Genomic DNA, 23,852 nt, shown 5'->3' with positions numbered 1-23,852 from the left:
GGGTTGCAAGCTGCCCAGCCCTGCCATACCCGCCTGGCACAGATTTGTCACTCCAGTGCTGGAGGTGGCCAAGGTCTCACAGGTGCCCTTGTTGCAGCCATGCCAGGTGCCTTCTCAGATGAAGTGGGAGGAGATTGCTCCTTTGTGCCTTTTTCTTATGGTTCCAAAGCAGCATTACCAGGCCTTTCTGTCTGCCCAAACTCAGACACCAGCTAGGGGAGACTGGGTGGAGAGCAGGTAGCCAACAGAGGGGTCTTCCCCAGCCTCAGACGCTGAGGCCTCGCCCTCAGACCACGCCTGTGTGCCTCACTGGTTCTCTGCTTTTGCAGCTCCTCCATACTCAGGCAGCCCCAGCACAGGCAGGCGTGGGCCCGCAGTCCCAGACAGGGTGACCTAGGGAAGGCGCAGCACACGCCGAAGCTGAGAGAGCGCAAGGCTCAGTACGGGACAGTGCATCTCCGCTGAGGAGGAAGCCATGGGAGCCAGCAAGTTCACTGTCATCCGACAGCAGGGCCTGGACATGGTTCAGCAGCCGGGGCCGTCGCCTGTCGGTGCAATGGCAGGAAGTAAGTGGTCCTGTCAAGCCGGCAGCCTGCAAGGGGGGCTGCCCTTCTTAGCCCCCCGTTTCAATGCAGTGAAGTGAGGAGACTTTTGAGACTCAACTAGGAGCATCATGCTCGTGCGGACACCGGTGCAAATTCCCACAGTTCTCCCAGTTTTACCCCTTCACTCACAGGCATCAAACCTGACGGACGCGACCCCTTGCGGGAGTTGAGAGTGCTCCTTCTCAGGGTGTTCCTCCCATCGACACTGAAATTGAGTGTTCATGTTTATTATTTCATGAAAGACATTCATGACAATTTATAAACATCATCCAGAATCCCACCACTGCAACCTATTTTGGTTCACTCTCTTTTTTCCAGGTCTCTTCAATGTGAATACATAACAGCATGTGGTTGAAATCATAGCCTGGATCCAGGCTCAATCCCTTTTCTGGGTGAAATGGTTCGATATTGTCTCATCCATGATAGCATCATCGTAGCACTGGAGTTACTTGAATTTTAGGTTGTTTCCAATTTTTCGCTATCCCTGCACTGAATTAAACAGCATTGTCCTTTACAACCGTTCTTTCTTGTGGATTCCTCTCACTGTTCTACTGACTTCTCAGGAGTGGAATTCCTGGGTTGAAGAGCATGGTGCCTTTCTTTGGCTCTTCATCCTTGAGTCAGATGGGTTGTATCAATGTAGGTACTAACTAAGCCCATTTTCCCGTGTTCCTGTGCCTTCTAGGTTACGGAGGAGACAAGCCTCGTCCTGCAGACCCTCGGATACACATGCACCTGTCGAGGAATAATCAACGTGAAAGGAAAGGGGGACCTGAAGACGTACTTTGTAAACACAGAAATGTCAAGGTCCCTTTCCCAGAGCAATGTGGCATCCTGAAGAGTCACCTTCATTTTGGCAAGAAGACTGTATTTTCAGGAAGGTATCACACACTTTCTGACTGCAACTTCTGTCCCTTGTTTTTGATGTGCGTGCTCTGTCTGTCCTATGGAGCCTCTGCAGACTCGTTCCCGTGACCCAGTGGCATACCGTTTGGTGTCTGACGTGTGCCCAGATCGTTCTGCCACTTGCACTGTGCTTGCTCCTAAGCAAAAGGGAAAAGGAGCGTGCGTGATAGAAGAAAAGCATTGAGAGAACTAACAAAGAGGAGAGAGGTGAAACACACACACATTCTTAAGGCAATAAAACTAGGGGGTGTATATTATCTTCTGGTGCATGTTCTTTTCTGGAAAATATGGTAGCTCGCCAACCGCATCTGCTCGTCTGATATTCAAACACACAGTATTCGTGAATAAGTTGATTCTGTCCCTCACATGGAGTCTGTGCTCACCCATTGTCTCATTGCCAGTGGTGTCCAAGGGCCCCCGTTGGGACCCACGGCTCTCGTCCCTCTGCTCCATGTGTCTCATGCCAGCAGCACGTTGCCATCCGTCACCAGAATTAGTCTTCACAGCCTAGGACCAGTTTTGTACCAAACTCGTCTGATGTTTTGATGCCATTTGTCTTTTGTAAAGTTAATTCATTAAAAGTTTTATGTACTTTGATGTACAGTGCCTGTATCTTTTATTTTCCTGTCTTCTTTCTTCTGTGGTTTGCTCCAGAATTAAAGTGTGTTTTCCATCCGTTCTCCCTTTTGACACAGTTGTTTCGGAAAGAGCTCTCCAGAAGCCAATGTTGAAATGTAATTCAGATTAGGACACAGTGTGTGACGCAGATAATTGGTTACTCAGCTCCCTGGAAAGCAGGCAAGCATGTTGAATGTATCTAGTGGTCTGATTTTAATTTGGGCATCTCTAGGGAATGCTTTCAGGGACAAATACTTTACTAGTAAAAAGATTCTCTGCGAGCAACAGTGCCCCCTCCGTCCACTATGCTCCTGTCTACAGGAATGTTTTGCTAGACCTAACAGAAATGGACTGCAAAAGAATAATGTGGAACCAGCTATGCAAATCAGTCTCACAATAGCGTGAACTAACTGAGAGAAGTACTAAGTCCCACAGACTGCCTGTTAAGTCTGAGAAGGCTAAAGAAGACACACAGCCAACGTTCATGCATTTTTAAAGACAGAAGACCTTGAAGAATTTGTTCTTGTCAATCCAATACAAGTTGTTTGGTACTTATAACATAAAGAAATCATACTTTGCCAAATAGTGAAAAGTAGAGCAATCATGTGTAATCTAATGTTTAAAAGCAAAACTGCAAATTGTAGCCCAGTTGGTCAAACTTGTTTTCTTTTTATAGCTCATGGCAGGCATCTGTAAGAGGTAGAGGACCCAGATGATCTCTTAGGAAGCCTTTTATTCGTGGAACTCGAACTTGAAGCACAAGTTCCTGGTTTGATTCCTGGCTCTGATTTTTTACCAGCTGTGTAACTTTGAACACATCTCTTAGTCCCTCTTAGGAGTACTTTCCTTATTGGCAACTCATGGAATCGCTAGTGATTAAACGAGGCAATGACCGTGAGAGCCTGGCTGGGCCTGCACAGTCACAGCACGGGCACCGCTGCTGTGCCAGGACTGTGACTCATTCCCAGTAAAAGGCACTTGTCGAAGCTGATAACCATCCTTTATCACCAAAGTGTGAGTAGAGCATGACTTATTTAGTATTCTGCCTCAACGGGGAATTTTTTGATCCTGTAATCACAACTCAGCATTGGCCTTAATATCCCTAGATCTCCAAAAACAGTGGTCGAAGCAAGGGCTTTTCTCTTTCCTCTAATCGAAATCTGGACTAGGATGTCGTAGCATTTCCATGAGCTCAAACTGGCCATGGTGTAGAATGTGTAAGGATGAGCAGCAGGTGTGCCTCGTGGGTTCCTCCTCTGTTACATCCTGCTACACTCATCCGCAGGTCTCCTTGGGTAACCTACCCTGAGTGAACACCCCCAGCTGGGTGGTCCACCAAGTTCTCGTAAACAGAGTCCCTCCCATTCCCCCATGTGGTGCACTGAACTTGGGTTTGTGCTAAAAGAACTCAAAAGGAGAATTGTGCTCTCCGAAAGCCATATCACCAGTCTTACCAAACAATAGGCTTTTAAAAGCATTCCGAGTCATTGTCAGAATCCACTGTGGGAAGCTCTGTGTGCACCTGGGCCGTTCTAGGTGTGGTCCCATGGCAGCAGCCTCAGCATCCCCTGGAAACTTATCAGAAATGCAAATTCTCAGGCCCCAACCTGAAGGAGGACCCTGAATCTGAGATGCCCGGGGTGAGGGCCCAGCACAATTGCTATTTAGTGAACAGGTTCTCCTGATCCCAGGTGATTCTGATCCCTGATCAAGCTTGAGACCTCCCTCCCTCCCCAATGTTTTTGCAAATGAGGAAACTGGGGCAGAGTAATTCAGGCACATGTGTTCAGAGTTCCACAGTTGATTAGCAGTTGAGGCCAGGCTAGAATGGAAAACTGCCTGTTCCCTGACTCTAGAAGAGCATTACTCCTGCTCAAAGCTCCTTAAAGCTCTGGGCAGCTGAAAGCATCCCTGTGAGCAAAAATGCCAGGCAGAAAACTGGCAGTGCGCCTCCCACCGGCCAGGCAGAAAACTGGCAGTGCGCCTCCCACCGGCCAGGCAGAAAACTGGTAGTGCGCCTCCCACCGGCCAGGCAGAAAACTGGCAGTGCATTGCTCATCAGCCCAGGTCCCAGTGCCATTGGTTTCAAGAAAAAATTCTCTCCCCAGTGCTCTCCTTAAAGTCTTACAGGAAGCGTCTCATGGAAATTGCCTCCAGTCCAGTTACCTAAAAACGCCAGTGTTTTACATATCTGTTTAGAAGTGTCTAAGTTTTGTCATCAATCCCCGATGTTATTCTTCCTTCCCAACTCACTGTGCTCCTAAAGACAGCAACCATTGATCTTTCCTTTGCTCTGAATACACTGAATGACCAGGTAACATCATCAGGCCAGGTGCAGTGGCTCATGCCTGTAACCCCAATATTTTGGGAGGCCGAGGAGAGAGGATCACTTAAGCCCAGGAGTCTGAGACCAGCCTGGGCAACATAGTGAGACCCCACCTCTACAAAAAAAAAAATAAGAAAATTAGCTGGGCATGGTGGCACGTGCCTGTAGTCCCAGCTACCTGGGAGGCTGAGGTGGGAGGATCACTTGAGTCCAGGAAGTCTAGAATGCCGTGAGCCTTGATTATAACACTGCATTCCAGCCTGGGTGACAGAGCGAGACTCTGTCTCACAAAAAAAAAAAAAAAGAGAAAAAAGAAAAGAAAAAGAAACACAATTGCCCAGTGATGAAAATTTATAAACCAAAACAATCCATTAATATAAGAATATATTATCTTATGTGTGATGAGTTTAACAAGCATTCATGCATTGGCTTTAAATGATAAACATTGGGATACCAAGAGAAATACACTTAATTTCCTCTTACAAATGTGAGATCTTTTGAAATCTTGGCCAATTACAGCCCTGCCTTTTGAAAGTCAGTATGTAGTAGAAGGTGAAGGGAGTAAGGTCTGACTTAAAGTAAATGAAAATAATTTAGTTTGACATTAATTTATTACAGTCACTTACAGATGCCTTGTCTTTGTTGAAATCAAGTCTGAATAATGCATAATTTATAAATATTTCTATAACCCAAACTTTATATATTTTCTATTATGTTACTATAAATATGGTATAATGCACCCAAAGGCATTCGAAATAAACTACTGCCATTTGTTTGAAATAAATAAAAGACACCTACACTGAAAAATTGTTTTCAAAAAAATAAAGAAATATTTAGGAGTCACTCAACCTTGAAATTGCCGGCAATTCAGTGTCATTTATTTTTAGAGAATCCTCTTTGCATATTCAAAACAATAAAACCAGTGATAGAGCAATCAGCATTGAAATTAATTAGGCCACCTGCCCGTTCACTGCTAAACTGTGGGAATTTAATCATGGTAGACGAGAGATGATTTCTTCCAAGGGGTCCATTCATTTAAAACGTAGCTGATACCTTAACACTTGGGTGAGTTTCAAATTATCCCCAGAGTAAGTATTTCCAACTTAGGTTAAAAGCGACTGCTTCCAAAAAGAAGACTGTTTAAAGTCAAGTCATTGCTGTGAAGATGGGGCACTGGGTGGGGCACGCACTTGGGTACCTGTACCTGCACTCCGGCAGCTCATTGCCTCCCACATGAACTCTTCTAGGTTTGGAAACTCCACTTTAAAGATGAGGAAATGTCTGCTCATATAGATGATATGACTTGCCCTAGAACACAAATGTAGAAAATGCAGCAGCCAGAATTTTACCCAAGTTTGTTGACACCGAAATCTAGTCTCTTCCCAGGACTGGCCCTCTCTCCCTGGGCAGTAACAGTGAGCACTGCTGGCCACCAGGACCACCCATCCTTACTAGGGCTCCTGGTCCCAGCTGCACTAAATTCTGTTACTTGTGGCTCAGACCTCTGGAAAAACAAAAATGGAGTCTCTAGAGTTCAGTTGTGCCAAAAGACAATTGTCATTGTATCTCCTCTTGGAGAAGGGAACATGGCAGGGTTGCTTGTGTTACCAGGGTTGCTTGTGTTCCCATAAGTCTTCGGAAAAGTAACTGCACCTCACTCCTGTGACTGCCTCCCCAAAGAATCCTAGCAAATGTAGAGAGCTGGTGACAAAAACCAACCCAACCATTACCAAGGGGGAACAAAGTTTTCATTTTATTCAGGTGCTCACAGTGAATCGGTCTCTGGTATCATTTGATCAAAAATAATTCCAGCTGAAAATCATCACACCAGAGACTCTTCACATGTACTGAAGGTGCTTTTGGTCAGGCTCCTAACGACAGCAACCTGAGGGAAGCTGCTAACCTTCATGTGTCCCACTGTAGAGATGCAACACAGGCAGAGCCAAGCTCCTAGGTGTCATGGGAAGGGGAAAGAAGGCTCCAGACGCCACCTTCTTGCTGTGCAACCTTGCCAGCCCACAGGGCATCGCGACATGCCCTGTGGACCACAGGGATGCTTCAGGCTGGAGCCATGTGCCCAAAGCCGGGTGCCTTGAGGCTGGCAATGTCGTTCTTCCTGTAGAAGTCAGCCTGCACGTGGTTGACGCGGCCGAAGTCCCGGTTTAGGGGTTCAATGGGCTGACGGATGCGCTTCCCATAGACAGAAGACGTCAACACTCCAACCGGCCTCTCCTGTTCCTGGTGAAAGTTATCAAAGCACATCGTCAGCACCACTGCATTCGCCAGCACAGCTCACCCGTACATCCATCAGCCTGGTCCTGGGAGCTTTACCTGCCCGGGTCCCATCACGGTAGACCAAGAGGGGACCTCCACGCTGAAGCCAGCGGCTTCACAGGGAAGTAGCCTATGGTGGGGAACCGCTGAATTTGCTAGAAAGCTGGCTGGTGTATTCACTGGACATGTTGGGAAACTGTGCCGGACCATTTGCTCTACCTGTCTGTCTCTGTGCTCTTCCTGGTCATTTACCCGCCCCTGCTGCTGCTGGTCCCTTCCCACCACCCAGATCCTGCCTCAGATGTCCAGGTCCTCCCTGGCCCCGCCCCTCCCCAGCTCCCTGCTCATCCCTCTCACTTTCCCCCTCTCACATCCTCACATGGCTTCCTCTTCCCACATACCACTCATCACCACCTAGAATTTGCTCGTCATTTCTTTTTTTCTTCTCTTTTTTTCTTTTTCTTTTCTTTTTTTGTTTTTTGTTTGTTTGTTTGTTTGTTTGTTTTGAGATGGAGTCTTGCTCTTGTCGCCCAAGTTGGAGTGCAATGGTGCAATGTCAGCTCACTGCAACCTCTGCCTCCCGGGTTCAAGCGATTCTCCTCCCTCAGCCCCCCAAGTAGCTGGGATTACAAGCGTGCACCACCATGCCTGGCTAATTTTTATATTTTCACTAGAGACAGGGTTTCCCCATGTTGGCCAGGCTAGTCTCGAGCTCCTGACCTCAGGTGATCCGCCCACCTTGGCCTCCCAAAGTGCTGGGATTACAGACGTGAGCCACCACACCCAGCCCATGATTTCTTTGCCTTTACTTTTTCTGTCTTCCTTCGGGAATGGCAGCTCTGAGAGGATGGAGCCTTTTTCTGAAAAACTATGTGCCACAGTTTTCTCCTGAGGAAAACACTAACTTTGCATCAACTTAGAAGGCACCACATGTGCTGCTTATGGTGGCTTTGTAACTAAACTTGGAAGAAATGTTCTCGTGTGCACAATTTCAGCTCTGCAAGACCAACTTTTCTGGAAAGATTATGAAAGTCCGGACTCAGCGGTGAAGCAGAGACTAGTTTTATCTGTTGAAGGGAACGTCTTAGCTTTGCGGTCCTTAAATTTTTAAATTCTAAAGAACCAAACAACAATATCAAGAAAAATACACAACGACATGACTTAATACAGGGAACTATAAGAGTATCTTAGCCTTAGCTTCTTGGCACAAAAAGATAGAGGAGAGCTGCATCAAGAAAATTACATAAAGCAACTGAGGACAATATTAAATATATATGTGTATGTGCGCATATACACACACATGCATGTACATACCTATGCACACACATGTACAAGCATACTATATACACATATATGCATGATATACATACATATATTCACACATATACACACATAATATATACACATCCACATACATATGCATGTATGCATGCATCTATACACACATTTACACACATTCACACACACATGTACACACATATACACACATATACAATATATACACACATACACATGCATATACACACACATGCACATACATACACACAGGTACACATGTGCACACACAAACATATGTACATATATACAAATATACATATCTGTATATACATGTACACACATATATACATACACACATGTACATACATGTATGCCTATATACATGCATACACATATACACATACAGTCATGTGCCATATGACATTTTACTCAATGATAGATCGCATATATGATGATAGTCCCACAAGCTTATAATATTAAGTTGGTGCAAAACTAATTGCTGTTTTTGCCATGAAAATGGCAAAATCTAATACAACTAAAAAATTCCTATCACCTAATGATGTCATAACTGTTGTCATGTCGTAATACATCACATTCCTCATGCGTTTGGGTGATGCTGGTGAAAATAAACCTACTGGGCTGCCAGTCATATAAAATATAACACATACAATTATGTACAGCTCACAGTACTTGACAATAATAATAAATGACTATGCTACTGGTTTCTGTATTTATTATACTTTTTATCGCTATTTTAAGAGTGTACTCTTTCTACTTATTTTTAAAAGTTAACTGTAAAACAACCTCCAGCAGGTTCTTTAGGAGGTATTCCAGAGGAGACGCTGTTAGCCTAGGAGATGACAGCTCCATGTGTGTTGCGTGTCATTGCCTTTGAAGACCTTCCAGTGGGACGAGATGTGGAGGTGGAAGGCAGTGATACTGACGATCCTGACCCTGTGTAGGCCGAGGTTAAGGTGTGTGTTTGTGTCTTAGTTTTTAACCAAAAACTTTAAAAGCTTAAAAAACTTAAAAATAGATACCTTATAAAGATCTAAAGAGAGAAAATATTTTTGTACAGCTGTACGATGTGTTTGTGTTTTAAGCTAAGTGTTACTTTATAAAAGAGTCCAAGTTTTTAAAATTATAAAGTTTATAAGGTTAAAAAGTCACAGTAAGCTAAGGTTAATGTATTATTGAAGAAACAAATTTAAAATAAATGTAGCGTAGCCAAAGTGCACAGTGCTTATAAAGTCTACGGTGGTGCACAGTCATGTCCTAGGCCTTCACATTCACTCACCACTCACTCACTGACTCACCCAGGGCAGCTTCCAGTCCTGCAAGCTTCATTCATGGTAAGTGCCCACACGAGTGTATCATTTTTTATTTTTATACCATATTTTTACGGTACCTTTTTATGTTTAGATATAAAAACACTTACCATTGTGTTATAATCATTTACAATATTTTATACTGTAACACGCTGTACAGATTGGTAGCCTGGGAGAAATAAGCTGTACCATATGGCCTAGGTGTGGAGTAGGCTATGCTATCTAGGTTTGTGTTAAGTATACTCTGATGTTCACTCAATGACAAAATCGCCTAGCAATGAATTTCTCAGAATGAATCCCTGTTGTTAAGCAATGCATGACTGTACATACACTCCCCACCACACACACACACGTGCGTGCGCACACACACACACACACACGTACAAGCATACCTCAGAGATATTGCAGGTTTGGTTCCAAACCACGGCAATAAATAGCACTATTAAGTGAGTCATACAGATGTTTTGGTTTTCCAGTGCATATACAAGTTACGTTTACAGTATACTATAGTATATTAAGTGTGCAATAGCATTATACTGAAAAATGTACAGATCTTAATTTGTAAATACTTTACTGTTAAAAAATGCTGACACAGAGATAGGAAGTGGGTACACGCTGTTGGAAAAATGGGACCAATAGACTTACTTGACATAAGGTTGCCACAAACTTTCAATGTGTAAAAAATACAGTCTCTATGAAGCCCAATAAAGTGAAGTGTAATAAAACTAGATATGCCTGTATAAAGTTTTGTTAATCTGCTGACAACTTGTTAACATTCTGTCTTAATATTACCTCTTCATTAACATGAAGTCCCAGGCTTTTTGCATGTTCTCTGTCATCTCGGTGCAACTTCTGATCATAATCTAGTCGCCTCTTAAAAACACAGTCATAGAGGGAAATAATTCCTGTCTAGGAAAAATAGAGAAAGAAAGCCGTGGGTTAATTTGAAGGCTGGGTCATTGAGGCCCGATGGAGCACGGACGCCAATTCTTTCCCAAGGGAGGCTGGAGGTGCATGTGGTGAGTATGTGATAGGAAAGGTCACCTCACCAAGCAGAACCGGCTGTGATGTGGAGCAGGGAGAAGCCCAGCCCTCACCAGCAAGAGAAGGTTGTTAAGAGGCCCAGGATGAAGGAGGGACATTTTCATGGCACTTCTCAACTTTCTCCTCCCTTGTTGAGAGAGGTGGTTCCCCAAGCTCTCTTGCTGTCTGACTCCATTGCTAGAGCTCAAACTTTAAAATAAAAATTTGTCTTAGTCCATTCAGGCTGCTATGACAAAATAACATACAGACTGGGTGACTTCTAAGCAACAGCAGTGTATTTCTCACAGTCCTGGAGGCTGCGAGGTCCAAGTTCAAGGCCCTGTGAGACTCAGCGTCAGGTGAGGGCTATATTTATGATTCACAGATGGTGTCTTCTCCCTGTAGCCTCACATGCTGGAAAGGCAAACAAGCCCCCTCAAGCTTCTTTTATAGGGGCACTAATTCCATTTATGGGAACTCTGCCCTCAGGCCTAACCCCCTCCCAAAGGCCCCGCCTCCCAATACCACCACATTGCAGGTGAGGCTTCAACATATGAATCACAAACATTCAGACCATAGCAAAACCACATCTCTAAGGTTACACATGTGTGTACTTTTCCTTCATTTCTACTTGTCTTGTCTCCTCAAATTTTCTATAAGCTTCAGCTTCTTTGAAAAACAAACAATACCTACATACTAAGATAATGAAACTTAACAGAAGTCATCTTTTAAGTCACTAGTGCAGGAGCCAAGGGCAGACGTCTTCTTTGCCTTCTGAAGGTTGCCTGAAAATCAACTGACAGAAAGGAGATTAAAAGAAGAAAGGGTATACACATTTTCATTAATGTGCATGGGGGACATCTCAGGGTGATTACCCCACCACACCATGGGCTACAGATGCTTGCACAGCCTTCTTCATACGAGAAAGGAAGATGGGGAAATGTGGATGATTTGAGGGAGGCAGTAAGTTATTTTTAGGGGGATACAGTGGTCTGGGAGAAAGTCTGTTGGGCCCACAGAGCAGACGATGGTCTGTGACGAAAGTCTGTCCAGGTGTCTTAGCAGACTTCAACCTGTCTTCCCAGGATGTGAGTGCAGTTAATGAAAACGCAGGGAAGCTACCAGGGGTCATTGTTTTCTTCTTTGGTGAGTCCAGACTTTAGGCAAATAAGCGAACTTTAGAGATCAGCTTCATCAAGTGCTCTGGGAGAGACAAACAGTTGAGAGACAGGAGCCAGGGCCGGGGGTGGGGGTGGTCAGAGAGACTGTGAGACTTCTTTTCTTGAGGCCAGAGTGTCAGAGCGCCATATTTTGGTGTGTTGGTTCCTGAACTCTAACACTAGCCAAGAGTCAGGCTGTCTATGTGCAAACCCCTCTCTTGAAAGATAAAAGTATTTTTTCTTTAATCATATGTGATAAGTGTGACACTTGGTAATCCATAAATATATGAATACATATATTATATATAATATACACGTATATATCATACGTATGTAGTTTACATACACACACAACTCTGATGTATTAGAAAATGACCCATTAACAAAGCTATCATCTGTATTATCTCCATTTTATCATCCCAACTTTTCCTGAATACAAAAGAAAATCTTCCTTGTTCGGTATCTAGTTAAAAAAAAAAAAAAAAGAATGCATGTATTAGCTGGTCTTTAATCTTCACCTTGTCATGCCATTCATTATTCCAGCTGCTTTAAATTTTCTAGCAGCAAACTCAGACATGTCTCCGTGGGATTTGGGAGTATTAGGTCTCTAGCTTATGCTTGGTTGGTTTTGTTTTGTTTTGTTTTGTTTTGTTTTGTTTTTTTTCCCAGTTAGTGATGCTAGAATGATTCCCTCCAACAGGAGGATACAGAGGTAGAAGTAGGCAGTGAAAAGGATGCAAGACTTCTATATAGTATGTTGGAAAACACGTAATGCCCACTCACAGTGACTGCAGGAACTCGGCACTCTGGCCTGTAATGGGAATAACTAGATCATAACGTAGCTTTGGCCAATCCTTAGCAAATCATTCACAGATCATCTGTCATGTGCAACATGCTGTGCTCCTGCTGAGGGGAATTTAGAAGATAACTCAGATGTGGCTACTGTCCTTACTCAACGAGCCATCTAGTAAGGAAACAACATGGTCTTTAAGAATTATTACTTTAAGATTCGCAAGAATTCCAACAGCAACATGTGTAAGGTGCCTGGCCAGCCACTGCAGGGAACCTGGTATGTCTTAGTTCAGAATTACTCTAGTCGGCTTGAAGGAGGAAAACAACCTCCAACCAGGAGCTGTGGCTTCTGCCTCTGTGCCTCTGCTGGTCATTTTATGAGTTACCAGACACAAGCATCTCTTATCATTGTCTTCACTCTCACTCAACTTCTGGATGTGTTCACGTCAAACCACCCTGGCCCTCATGTCTCCTGATGGCAACCTACCATATAGCTACGTACCCACAGGATTTTGTAAAAGCCTGAATCAATGGAGAATTGATAAGTCATTCAACATTTAGTATTGTGACAACTGGCTAGTTATTTGGGCCTTCACATCACACTATAGCCAAAAGTAAATTCTGGATGATAAGACAAATGAAAAAGAAAACCCATTCGAAAACTCGTACACATGAAAACAATAGGTAAAATGTCAAAAATATCAATCACTTTGACTACCTACAAATTAGACATTTGCTTATCAAATAAAATGAAAACTTTAAAAAACCATTTTAAGACATGATAGAGAAATCTCAGTATCTTTAACATCCATAACATAGGCAGCTCTTGGTGCAGAAGCCAATCTGCTGCTAGCCTGCAAGGCTAAGCAAACCTTTTTGGGATGGGCCACTTAGTAACACACATGAAGCCCAAGTACACCACACACACTCTGCAAGGATGAGGGAGGATAAATTCTCCAGAGTAAATACATTGCCATCCAGACCTTTCCTTTGAGATTCACAGCCACTGGCTGGCTAATAGCTTGATCTCCATCACCCCCATGCCACCACACATACACCCAATATTTTAAGGGATTCAATATTAGCCAGGCTCTTGCTCATCATCTAGGTGTTCTGTTGCCTCTGGAATCCCTCCTGACCTGGCTGACCCTGTTCCATGGGTTTTGGGGAGAACAGCTGCAGTGTACAAAATGAAGACCTAGTCTCTAGAACTGAACCCCTGGAAGAAAGCTACACTCATGGCCAGGAGGCCCTCTCTCCTCCTGTACCCTGAGAACCTTGAGGCAAAGTGGAGTGACTGATGGCCCTTCAAACCCTATAATGCTCCCTGCGTGTGGGCAGCCCCCCTCACCCAGTGTATTAGTCTGTTCTCATACTGCTGATAAAGACATACCCAAGACTGGGCAATTTACAAAAGAAAGAGGTTTAATGGGCTTACAGTTCCATGTGTCTAGGGAGGCCTCACAATCATGGCAGAAGGTGAAAGGCACTTCTTATGTGGCGGCAGCCAGAGAGAGAGCTTGTGCAGGGAAACTCCCCTTTTTAAAACCATCAGATCTCATGAGACTCATTCACTATCACAAGAACAGTGCAGGAAAGATCCACCCCCATAATTCAATCACCTCCTACTGGGTTCCTCCCATAACACATGGGAATTGTGGGAGTTACAATTCCAGATGAGAGATCTGGATGGTGACACAGCCAAACCATATCACCCAGATCTGAGAGACAGCCCTCCAGAGTGGGTGGCACGAACAGCAGGGAAAATAGATCCTCCAGGAACTGCCTGGTCTTGTATTTTCTTCTGCACAGTGATTTTAATCAGGTCCGACCCTCCTGAACTGAGTGAGCGCCCACTGGGGTGCTTGGATTATCCTGGGAGAAAAACTCTGAAGAAGAAAGGACTTCAGAATAGAATGAGAATGCAATTACTATTATCAGAATGAGAAAGGATATGTTCATTCATTTTGTTCCCTATATTGAAGAAGCCCAGTGTAATATGCAACTTTACAGAGAAAATGCCTATTTCTTCTCATTCTAATCAGGTCTCCTAAAACACTATAAAAGCAACCACTATGAGCAGCCATGCCTGCCTCACAATCCCTGGATTAGTTGCCAACGATCTTCTACATCTTAGTCTTTACTAGGAATCTCACTGCTTGTGGGTATGGAGTGATCAGAATCTTAGGAAGCTTATTTTTGTGCAGATTTTGCATATTCAGAACTTTCCAGAGTACAAGTGAATTTTTCTATCATTGAAAAATAAGGACCCAAAAAAAAAAAAAATCATCAGTAGACAGGCAGCCTCACTTTGAAATGTGACTATCCATTTTCAATAACTAATCAAACTGAAAATCTGTTGTTTCCCTGGATTTTAATTATTAATCTTTCTTTTTTTTTCTTTTATTCCCATATGGCTTGAAGCAAAATGGTACAAATAAAAACCAATTGGGATTTAGATGCTAATCACAAGACAGAGCTTCTGAAATTACTGAAATTTTGCCATTAAAATTCCTCAAGGAATTGTCTCTATTTCACAGATGATGTTCCTTTTTTTAAAAAAAAAAAAAAAAAAAAAAAAAAAGCAAAACAGAAAATATCCATTTTTTACCTTGTGATCTCTCCCTTTGTGTTTTGAATATTGTTAAAACGTAGCATAACCTTAGCCTGGTCATGGTACCTGATCACCTACCCTCAGTTTACCTCACAATAACCTCCACCCCGATCCTGAGAAATTGCTGTGGTCCACAGACCTGGGCAGATGATGTGGGTAGAGTGGAGGCCTCCAGTTTTCAACCTCCACAGCACATTAGGCCTACCATTGTGTGAGACACTATGCCAGGCTCCAGGACAGAAATGGGGAGTCCCTACCTTAAAGAGACCACAGACTAAGAAGAGAAATCAACCCATTAGTTATGAACCACAGAAAAATACAAATGGAATAAGAGAAGTTTGCACAAAGTAGAGTAGCAGAAAAGAATGAATGATAGGCAATTGCTTGGGCCAGGGGGAGGAAGTGCAGGTGACTGAAGGTGAGACGGGAGACTGCACCACACTGCTGTGGTTAGAACCACTGCCGAACAACCTCACTGGATGTGATCAGCTGACTTATGTCCTCCAAGCATTCACATGTTGAAGTCCTAACCCCCAGGAACTCTGAATGTGACCTTATTTGGAATAAGGTAATTGAAGATATAATTAATTAAGATGAGGTCATACTGGAGTAGGGTAGACCCCCAAGTTAATATGACTGGTGTCCTTATTGAAAGGAGAAATTTGGACATGGACATGCACCGAGGGAAGATGATGTGAAGAGACATTGGGAGAAGATGGCCATCAACCAGCCAAGGAGAGAGGCCTGGAACAGAGCCTTCCCTTGCAGCCCCTAGAAAGAACCAATCCTGCTGAATTGCAACAAAGCAAAAATTGACATATAGTATCTAATTAAACTTCAGAGCTCTGTACAGCAAAAGAAATTATGAGCAGAATAAAGAGACAACCTACAGAATGTGAGAAAATTTTTGCAAGCAGTGCATCTGACAAAGGTCTAATATCCAGCATCTACAAGAAACTTAAATTTACAAGAAAAAAAGAACACCCATTAAAAATTGGGCAAAGGACATGAACAGACACTTCTCAAAAGACATACAAGTGGCCAAGAAACACATGAAAAAAAGCTCAACATCACTGATCATTAGAGAAATGCAAATCAAAACCACAATGAGATACTATCTCACACCAGTCAGAATGAATATTGAAAAGTCAAAAAACAACAGATGTTGGTGAGGTTGTGAAGAAAAAGGAACGCTCATACACTGTTAGTGGGAGTGTAAATGAATTCAACCACTGTGAAAGACAGTGTGGTGACTCCTCAAAGACCTAAAGGCAGAAATACCATTCAATCCAGCAATCTCATTACTGAGTATATACCCAAAGGAATAGGAATCATTCTATTATAAAGACACATGCACATGTATGTTCAATGCAGCACTACTCACAATAGCAAAGATATGAAGTCAACCTAAATGCCCATCAATGATAGACTGGATAAGTAAAATGTGGTACATATACACCATAGAATACTACGCAGCCATGAAAAGGAATGAGGTCATGTCCTTTGCAGGGACATGGATGGAGCTGGAGGCCATTATCCTTAGCAAACTAACACAGTAACAGAAAACCAAATCCCGCATGTTCTCACTTATAAATGAGGGCTAAATGATGAAAACACAGGGACACATGGGGGGCAGGCAATACACACTGGGGGCTGTCAGAGGATGGGAGGTGGGAGGAGGGAGAAGATCAGGAAGAATAGTTAATGGAGGCTGGGCTTATTACCTGGATGATGGGATGATCTGTACAATCCACCAGGGCATATGTTTACATATGTAATAAACCTGAATATCCTTCACAAATTAGAAGTTGGAAATTAGAAAAAAAAAAGTCCTGGTAACACCTTGATTTCAGGCTTCTAGCCTCCAAAACTAAAAGAGAAGAAATTTCTGTTGTTTTAAGCCACCAAGTCTGTGGCACATTTTGTGGCAGCCCAGGCAAACACACTTGGCAGGAAGTAGCCATCATGCCCCATGACTCCTCCCAACCTGAGAAGCACTCTTACTCCCAGAAGTTGCACACACTCTCATACAAATAACTGGGGTAAGTTTTTGAGTAAACTGGGACCCTGGTCCTTTATTTTCTCCTCCTCTTCAGACTATTTAAAGCATTAATTCACTCTCTACCATAAGGTTAAACCAGTAAGTTCTATAAGAAAGAAAGAAAAAAAAAAAAAAAAAAAACAGGAGAAAAAAATTAATACCTTTTGTCATGTAATTGTGGCAGGGGTAATGCTATGTGCTCATCAAACATACTACCACTTCCAGAACAAGCAGAAGATGCATTTCCCAGTTTCCCTCACAATTAGGTTGGGGCCAGGAATGTGGGTGACTCCAATAAATTCTACCTCTAGTCCTGGTCCGTAAAAAACTCCCAGGCAGTCCTCCAAACCCTCTCCCCCCACTCACAGGCTAATAAATTCCGAGCATCCAATACATGACTCTAAAGTCCTAAAAACTCCTAGGCCCTAGTAATAGGGAAACCATTAAAAAGAAGGCACCTGGATTTCCAAGCAATTGCACTAAGAGCCTCCCGGGAGAAACATAAATGTTAGGCTATGAATGAGAAAAAAAAAAAAAAAAGCCTCTGTGATGTCATGGTTATTATGTTAAGCCCATTGGTGCACCTATGTTTAACAACCCACTTTCTGGAGAAAAAAAAAATCTGATTTGTAGTATTTGATGATTTCCGTGGTGTAAATACTTCGATCATGGTCAATTTTAGGCTACCAATGAAACGCAGAGCTTAGAAGAAATGCTACCAGTTGGCTTTTGTGAGTCATACACGCCAGCTCCAGCACATCGGGGGTTAAGACTCTTTGGGTTTAGGGTGTGTTTCCATAGCACATCCTAGTCCACCTTGTTTAATATGCTAATCAACCTATGACTGGGCTACCTTACTTCTTGTCCTCAGAAGCCACAGCACTATGACCTCCTCATCTTGAGGCTTCCCATCAGTTTGCTAGTCCAAGGATAAACGACCTACTTTTAAAACTGAAAACCCCCAAGGTGATCCAAAACCGTTTCCTTTGATTCATAAGAGCCTCAATTTACTTATAAATCCAGAGCATCTCCTTGGAGGTTTGGTATTGTGTGAAGCTTAATGAGGACATTTTCATTAATTTTAACAGCATTCAAAATTCTGTATCTCAGAGGACTGTTGCTTGCGAAGGACACAATGTTAGGTTTTTATGAAAAGACAATACTCAACTATTCTCTTTGGGTTTTTATTTTTTCCTGTGGAAAAGATTCTGTGTCCTCTCTTGGTACATTAATATCACAAGTTTTAGAAATTCTTATAAATTTTCAAATAATCTGGATATTCTACCATTGGATTGAAGTCAAGATAACTCCTCCCTCTGATCTTGTGTCTGCGTCAAATTCTAAGAGTGTTCTGATTCAGAGAGCTCTACATTCATCTATGTGCTTAACTTGTCACCAGTTGGAAATGTGGTGATTGTGGAGTCAATTGTTTTTCCTCTTCCACTGATACCAGCTCCCCACTCACCCCATCACCCCCAGCCCAGCAATTCACAACTCAGGAAGAAACAGCGATCCAAAGGGGCTGAAACTCGAATTCAATCTTATACGTTCCTTTTGGTCAAAGTTATTGGGAAAAATGTTGTCCTTTTCTTGTGTCATTTGCTTGTACCCCTTAAAAGGGGGTGATTTTGAAAAACTAAGATATATTATTAAATGAAAAGGGCAAGCTGCAAACCTACGTGTCCACATCTGTGTGATCTGTGTGTGAATATGTTCTTGTGTAAAAAACATTTAGATGCGTATCACGACAAGCATGCACTCAATGAAAAGACACAGAGGACATGCTCACACAGGAGTTTTGATTCATTGGAACATGGATTCCTCACTCTCGGTGTTTCATACCATGTGAAAGATCTCCACTAGAACATGCCTGCCTCCCCTTTCACTCATTCCTCTCTCACTAATGGGTTTGCAAGGGAAACTGGACCTTGGGCTCAGCGCCCCCACCAACCCCTTTTTAAGGAGCTACCTGTCCTGGAGGAAGATATTCAGCCCAATTCCCCCAAGCCCTGAGTTTTCCAGGGGCAGGTCACTGGATAGTGAAAATGCAACTGGAGAAGTAGAGAAGAAACTATAACCCACTGCTATTGACGATACCAGAGGAGGAAAACGAGGACGGGGATAAGCAAAGCAGCTGATAATCCAAACCAAAACCCCTATTTAGTCTAAGAAGCTAATTTTGAAAATCGGTGACTTATCCTTTTGTTTTAAAAATTGGCTTTCCGATAATTCATTCCTCATTTATTCATGCAACAGGTACTTATGGAGTTCCAACTATGAGACAGGCACTCTTTTGATTGCTGAAGACATAGCTGTGATAAAGCTAAATCATTGCCCTCACAAAACTCACATTTAGTGGGAGAAAACAACAAGATAACTAAGCAAAATACTTAGCAGGTTAGATACTAACAGGCGAAAGGAGAAAAACAAGCAGGGAGAGGGAAAGAGGTATCCATGCAGAGAGGTCATTTCACTGAGCTAGTACAAATTCTTTTGGAAAGGCATGTGAGCTTAAGAGTATGCTGGATAATGGAGAGTTGCCTAGATATTGACAGGCAGATCAGCAACAGAACTGAGTTCACCTTCCCTGCACAGCCCCCTTGGAGTGGCTGAGTATGTGTGGTAAAGGTGCTTAGTTCCTAAGCAGACAGGCTCCATAGAGGGAGGACCTAGGGAGGCTCATATTGAGCACTGTCTGTATACTGTCAGGCCCTTCAGAGATTCCCCTTTGTGACTCTAGACAGTTAACATGTGTATTAGTCCATTTTCGCACTGCTATAAAGAACTGCCTAAGACTGGGTAATTTATAAAGAAAAAAAGGTTTAATTGACTCACAGTTCCGCATGGTTGGGGAGGCCTCAGGAAACTTACAATCATGGCAGAAGGCAAAGGGGAAGCAAAGACCTTCTTCACGTGGTGGCAGGAGAGAGAGAGAGAGAGAAAGAGAGAGAGAGAGAGAGCGCGCAAAGAGGGAAGCGCCGCTTTTAAACCATCAGATCTCCTGAGGACTCACTCACTATCACGAGAACAGCAAGGGGGAAACTGCCCCCATGATCCAATCACCTCTCACCAGGTCCCTGCCTCAACATGTGGGGGTTACAATTGGAGATGAGATTTGGGAGGGGACTTATTACCATATCAACATCCATCTGTATAAGGTGCTTGGCCGCACTTGGCAAACGGAAATTCAGTGGTCAGGGAGGTAGAGTCCTCGACGCATGAAGAAACAGTCAGCTTCTGTCCCCAACATACACGGGGAAGAAAAGCCAGCTAATCCCACCAAACCTAAGGTGGGGCCTTCACAGCAAAGCCTCACTCAAGACAGAGTTATCCACAAGCCCCCTCAGCATGAGGGAAAGCGGATTCTGAAACCAGTTATAATTTCTTTAAATGCAGCTCTTAGACTTTGAGGAATTTAATCCAAACCTTCATAAAATACCATTGTCCTTTGATTCTGCTTTTTCATTTCCGCAGCAGAAATGCTGCACAAGGCAGAAGGAGAAAAAAGGAATTGAAAAACACTGTTGAATGGAATCTGCTTTGCTGCCGCAGGAACCATATTTTATGGGCAAAGCCTACGCTACTAGAACTCCCTAGGGAGCAGTACAGGAGCCGATCACATTTTTGCTGGCAGCTTTGGATGACGAATTTGTCTTACAATTCAGAAGCATTACTGAGGCTTTAAATAAGTGTGCAGCCTTCAGTGCATCCACTCTGTGGGCTCCCTGAAGTAAGCTGCTTCAGAGGATTAGAAGCCACAGATTGACACTCACATTTTGCCTTCCCCTGTGTTAATTTCTGACAGCAAATGAGAGTCAGGGATATGAGGTTTGCCATCGGGACCCAGGACTTAGTGAAAGCAGCTCTAATATCACTAACAAAAGCAAACGATAATAATAGCTATACTTACATTGGGCTTACCATGTGCCGCTTTGCATTGATTAATTAAAGTCATTCATATAAGAGCTCTATGAAGTTGGCAACATTTGCCTCAAAGGTGGGTAGAGTGAAACAGTGTGTGTTAATGCGGCAGGTCCACATGGCTGGTCAACACGGAGCCAACATTCTTACCCAGGATTACTCAGCCTGTGCTACCAACTAATTGGTATACACACTACTGTGTGTCACACAGAAATAAACTAAACAGGATAGTCCCATCAGGCTGCTATAACAAAATACCTATATACTGGGTGATTTATAAACAACATACTTTTATTTCTCGAGGTTCTCGAGGTTGGGCAGTCCAAGACCAAGGCGCTGGCAGATTTGGTGTCTGGTGAGGGAGCATTTTCTGGTTGCTACATGGCACATTCTCATTGTGTCCTCACATGCTGGGAGCGGGGAGGGAGCTCTCTGGAGTCTCTTTAACAAGGGTGATAATACCATTCGTGAGGGCTCCACCTTCATGTCCTCATCACTTCGCAAAGGCCCGCCTCCTAATACTGTCATGTTGGGGGTTTTGATTTCAACGTATGTATTTGGGGGGAACACAAATATTCAGACAATAGCATTGGCTTAAGAACTAATTCCATACTGCTTTTACTGCTCAGCTTGATTAGGGCCTGAAATTCTTCTTCTTACTATTATTATCATCTTTTGGAGACAGAGTCTCACTCTGTCACCCAGAGCGGAGTGCAGTGGTGCAGTCTCGGTTCCCTGCAATCTTGACCTCCTGGGCTCAAGTGATTCTCCTGCCTTAGCCTCCCGAGTAGCTGGGACTAGAGGCATGGGCTACCACACCTGGCTAATTTTTGTATTTTAAGTAAAGATGGGGTTTCACCACGCTGGCTGGGCTGCTCTTGATTGAACTCCTAATCTCAAGTGATCTGCCCTCCTCGGCCTCCCAAAGTAGAGCCTGAAATTATTTACAGCAAATTTAGGTGTAACTGAGTTCCCTAGAAAACCTGTGATACAGAATTTACCCTCTTTATTCCAAATAGTCTCCAGGTCAGAGAATCAGTTTCTTTGGTCATGCAGGTGATTAAACCCCAGTTCATATCATCCTGAGGAGTGGATTATTACTATTGGTAGCTATTTGTCAAATGGGCTTCAAAATGCTTTTGTTATTCTCGTTGCTTTCAAGGCTGTTTCAATTTAGATGTTAACATTTATGTTGCATCATTTTCTTTTGCATGGTACTAAAGGCCTCAGGACTTGAATTTGTTTGTGACTTCAGTTATCCAAACTGTATGGAAAAAAGTTGTTTTTTCAAAAATCCACTTTGCATCAATTTGTTCTACGTTCCATACCTACCTTCCAGAAGGTAGTGATACATTAGAGCAGGGGGTGGGAAACTTTTTCTGTAAAGGGCCAGGTAGCAACTGTTTTAGGCTTTGCAGGTCACATGGTCTCTACCAAATCTACACAACTCTCTGGGGTAACCACAGACACGCAAACATATAGGTGTGAGACTGTGTTCTAGGAAAACTTTATTTATTAAAATAGGCAGCTGGCCAGACTCGGACAAGGAGCCTCGGTTTACTGACCCCTGCATTAAAGGGACAGATTTCTGGCCCACTCCCAGCGGACCTCCTTCCAAGGGATGGAGTCCCAGTCACTTCACACTTCAGGCATCTCTCTGCCCTTTGGTTAGTTTGGCCCCAGGAAGGTAGAGCCATTTATTAGACTGGTAAATGTAAGAATGAACTGTGCCTGCCAGGCTCAATTTCACCACTTTTCCCTAGGCAGTAGCTGGCCCACAGGGGATGGGGTTCTGCTCTTTTTCCTGGTGCCCCCATCTTACTTACAGGACCCCTCAAATGGCGTTATTGTCCATGTTTTTATTCTGTCCAACAGCCAGATGAATTTTATTTCCTTTCAACAAAACAGCATAGAACAAGTTAACACAATAAGACTCCTTACTTTTTCGGCTGTTTATCTCATGCAGTGCATTACTGCTATGCATTAATCATAGTTGATTGGCAGTCACATGAGTATTGCATACTTAAAATGTAAAATTCAGTTAATAAGTGAAATTACATATAGGTAACAGTTCTTTCAAAACATATTGCTCCCAAGAGGAAAACAAAATGAAGTCCCTGATGGCAATGAGATTGGGAAGTTACCATTCCCTCGTGTTTCCCTCCTGTCTTAACATCCAGTGGATAGTCGAGCCTGGGAGAACAGGCAAACAGCGCTGCAGAGACAGATCTGATTGCAAATGTCCCTTTCCCCCCCGTCCTTGCATATTGCTCAAAGCCAAGCAGAGAGGAGCTATCAGACACCAAAGATCCTCCTGGGAGCAGGCTGAGGTTTATGGCTGCCGTATTCGTCAGCGGGGGCTGCACAAACTAAGTGCCACGGATGAGGGGGCTTAACCAACAGAATTCATTGTCTCACAGTACTGGCACCAGAAGTATGCAATCAAGCAGTTGGCTGTGAAGGAATGTCCTGTTCCAGGCCTTTTCCTGAGGCTTGTAGGTGGCTGTCTTCTCCCTGTGTCCCTTTACATCATCCTCCCTGATATGGTTTGGCTGTGTCCCCACCCAAATCTCATCTTGAATTGTTGTTCCCATAATTCCCACATGTCCTGGGAGGGACCATCTGGAGATAACTGAATCATGGGGGCAGTTTCTCCCATCCTGTTCTCGTGATAGTGAGTTAGTTCTCACAGGACCTGATGGTTTTATAAGGGTCTTCCCTCTTCACTGGGCACTCATTCTTCTTGATGCTGCCACATGAAGAAGGACATATTTGCATCCCCTTCTGCCATGATTCTAAGTTTCCTGAGTCCTCCCCAGCCATGCTGAACTGTGAGTCAGTTAAACCTCTTTCCTTTATAAATTACCCGGTCTTGGGTTTGTCTTTATTAGCAGTGTGAGAAAGGACTAATACATGCCAGTCTGTATGTATCCAAATTTCCCATTTTCTCAAGGACACCAGTCATA

General features: G+C 43.4%; 2 protein-coding genes across 2 annotated transcripts in view; one reads left to right on the top strand and one right to left on the bottom strand.

Annotated features, from left to right (window-relative positions):
• ADCY2 (adenylate cyclase 2 (brain)) overlaps positions 1–2,108 on the top strand; it is a 215,173-nt gene extending 213,065 nt beyond the window's left edge. Inside the window, exon 23 of the mRNA XM_011974827.1 lies at positions 1,291–2,108. Within this exon, the coding sequence (XP_011830217.1) occupies positions 1,291–1,443 (153 nt within the window). The 3' untranslated portion in view covers positions 1,444–2,108. The remainder of the gene's footprint in view (positions 1–1,290) is intronic.
• Positions 2,109–5,305: 3,197 nt separating this feature from the next.
• LOC105535663 (chromosome unknown open reading frame, human C5orf49) lies at positions 5,306–10,483 on the bottom strand. The gene is made up of 3 exons (XM_011974829.1): positions 10,385–10,483; positions 10,128–10,244; positions 5,306–6,693 (listed from the first exon to the last, which is right to left on the bottom strand). Exons 1-3 carry the CDS (start codon positions 10,481–10,483, stop codon positions 6,514–6,516), a joined length of 396 nt encoding a protein of 131 aa, XP_011830219.1. The 3' UTR covers positions 5,306–6,513.
• Between the last annotated feature and the right edge of the window lie 13,369 nt (positions 10,484–23,852).

This window comes from Mandrillus leucophaeus, unplaced genomic scaffold (genome assembly GCF_000951045.1).
Source record: "Mandrillus leucophaeus isolate KB7577 unplaced genomic scaffold, Mleu.le_1.0 Scaffold1491, whole genome shotgun sequence".
NCBI classification, from domain to species: domain Eukaryota; kingdom Metazoa; phylum Chordata; class Mammalia; order Primates; family Cercopithecidae; genus Mandrillus; species Mandrillus leucophaeus.
The sequence above is the reverse complement of the archived record's forward strand: the minus strand, read 5'-3'. Positions and strand labels throughout refer to the sequence as shown.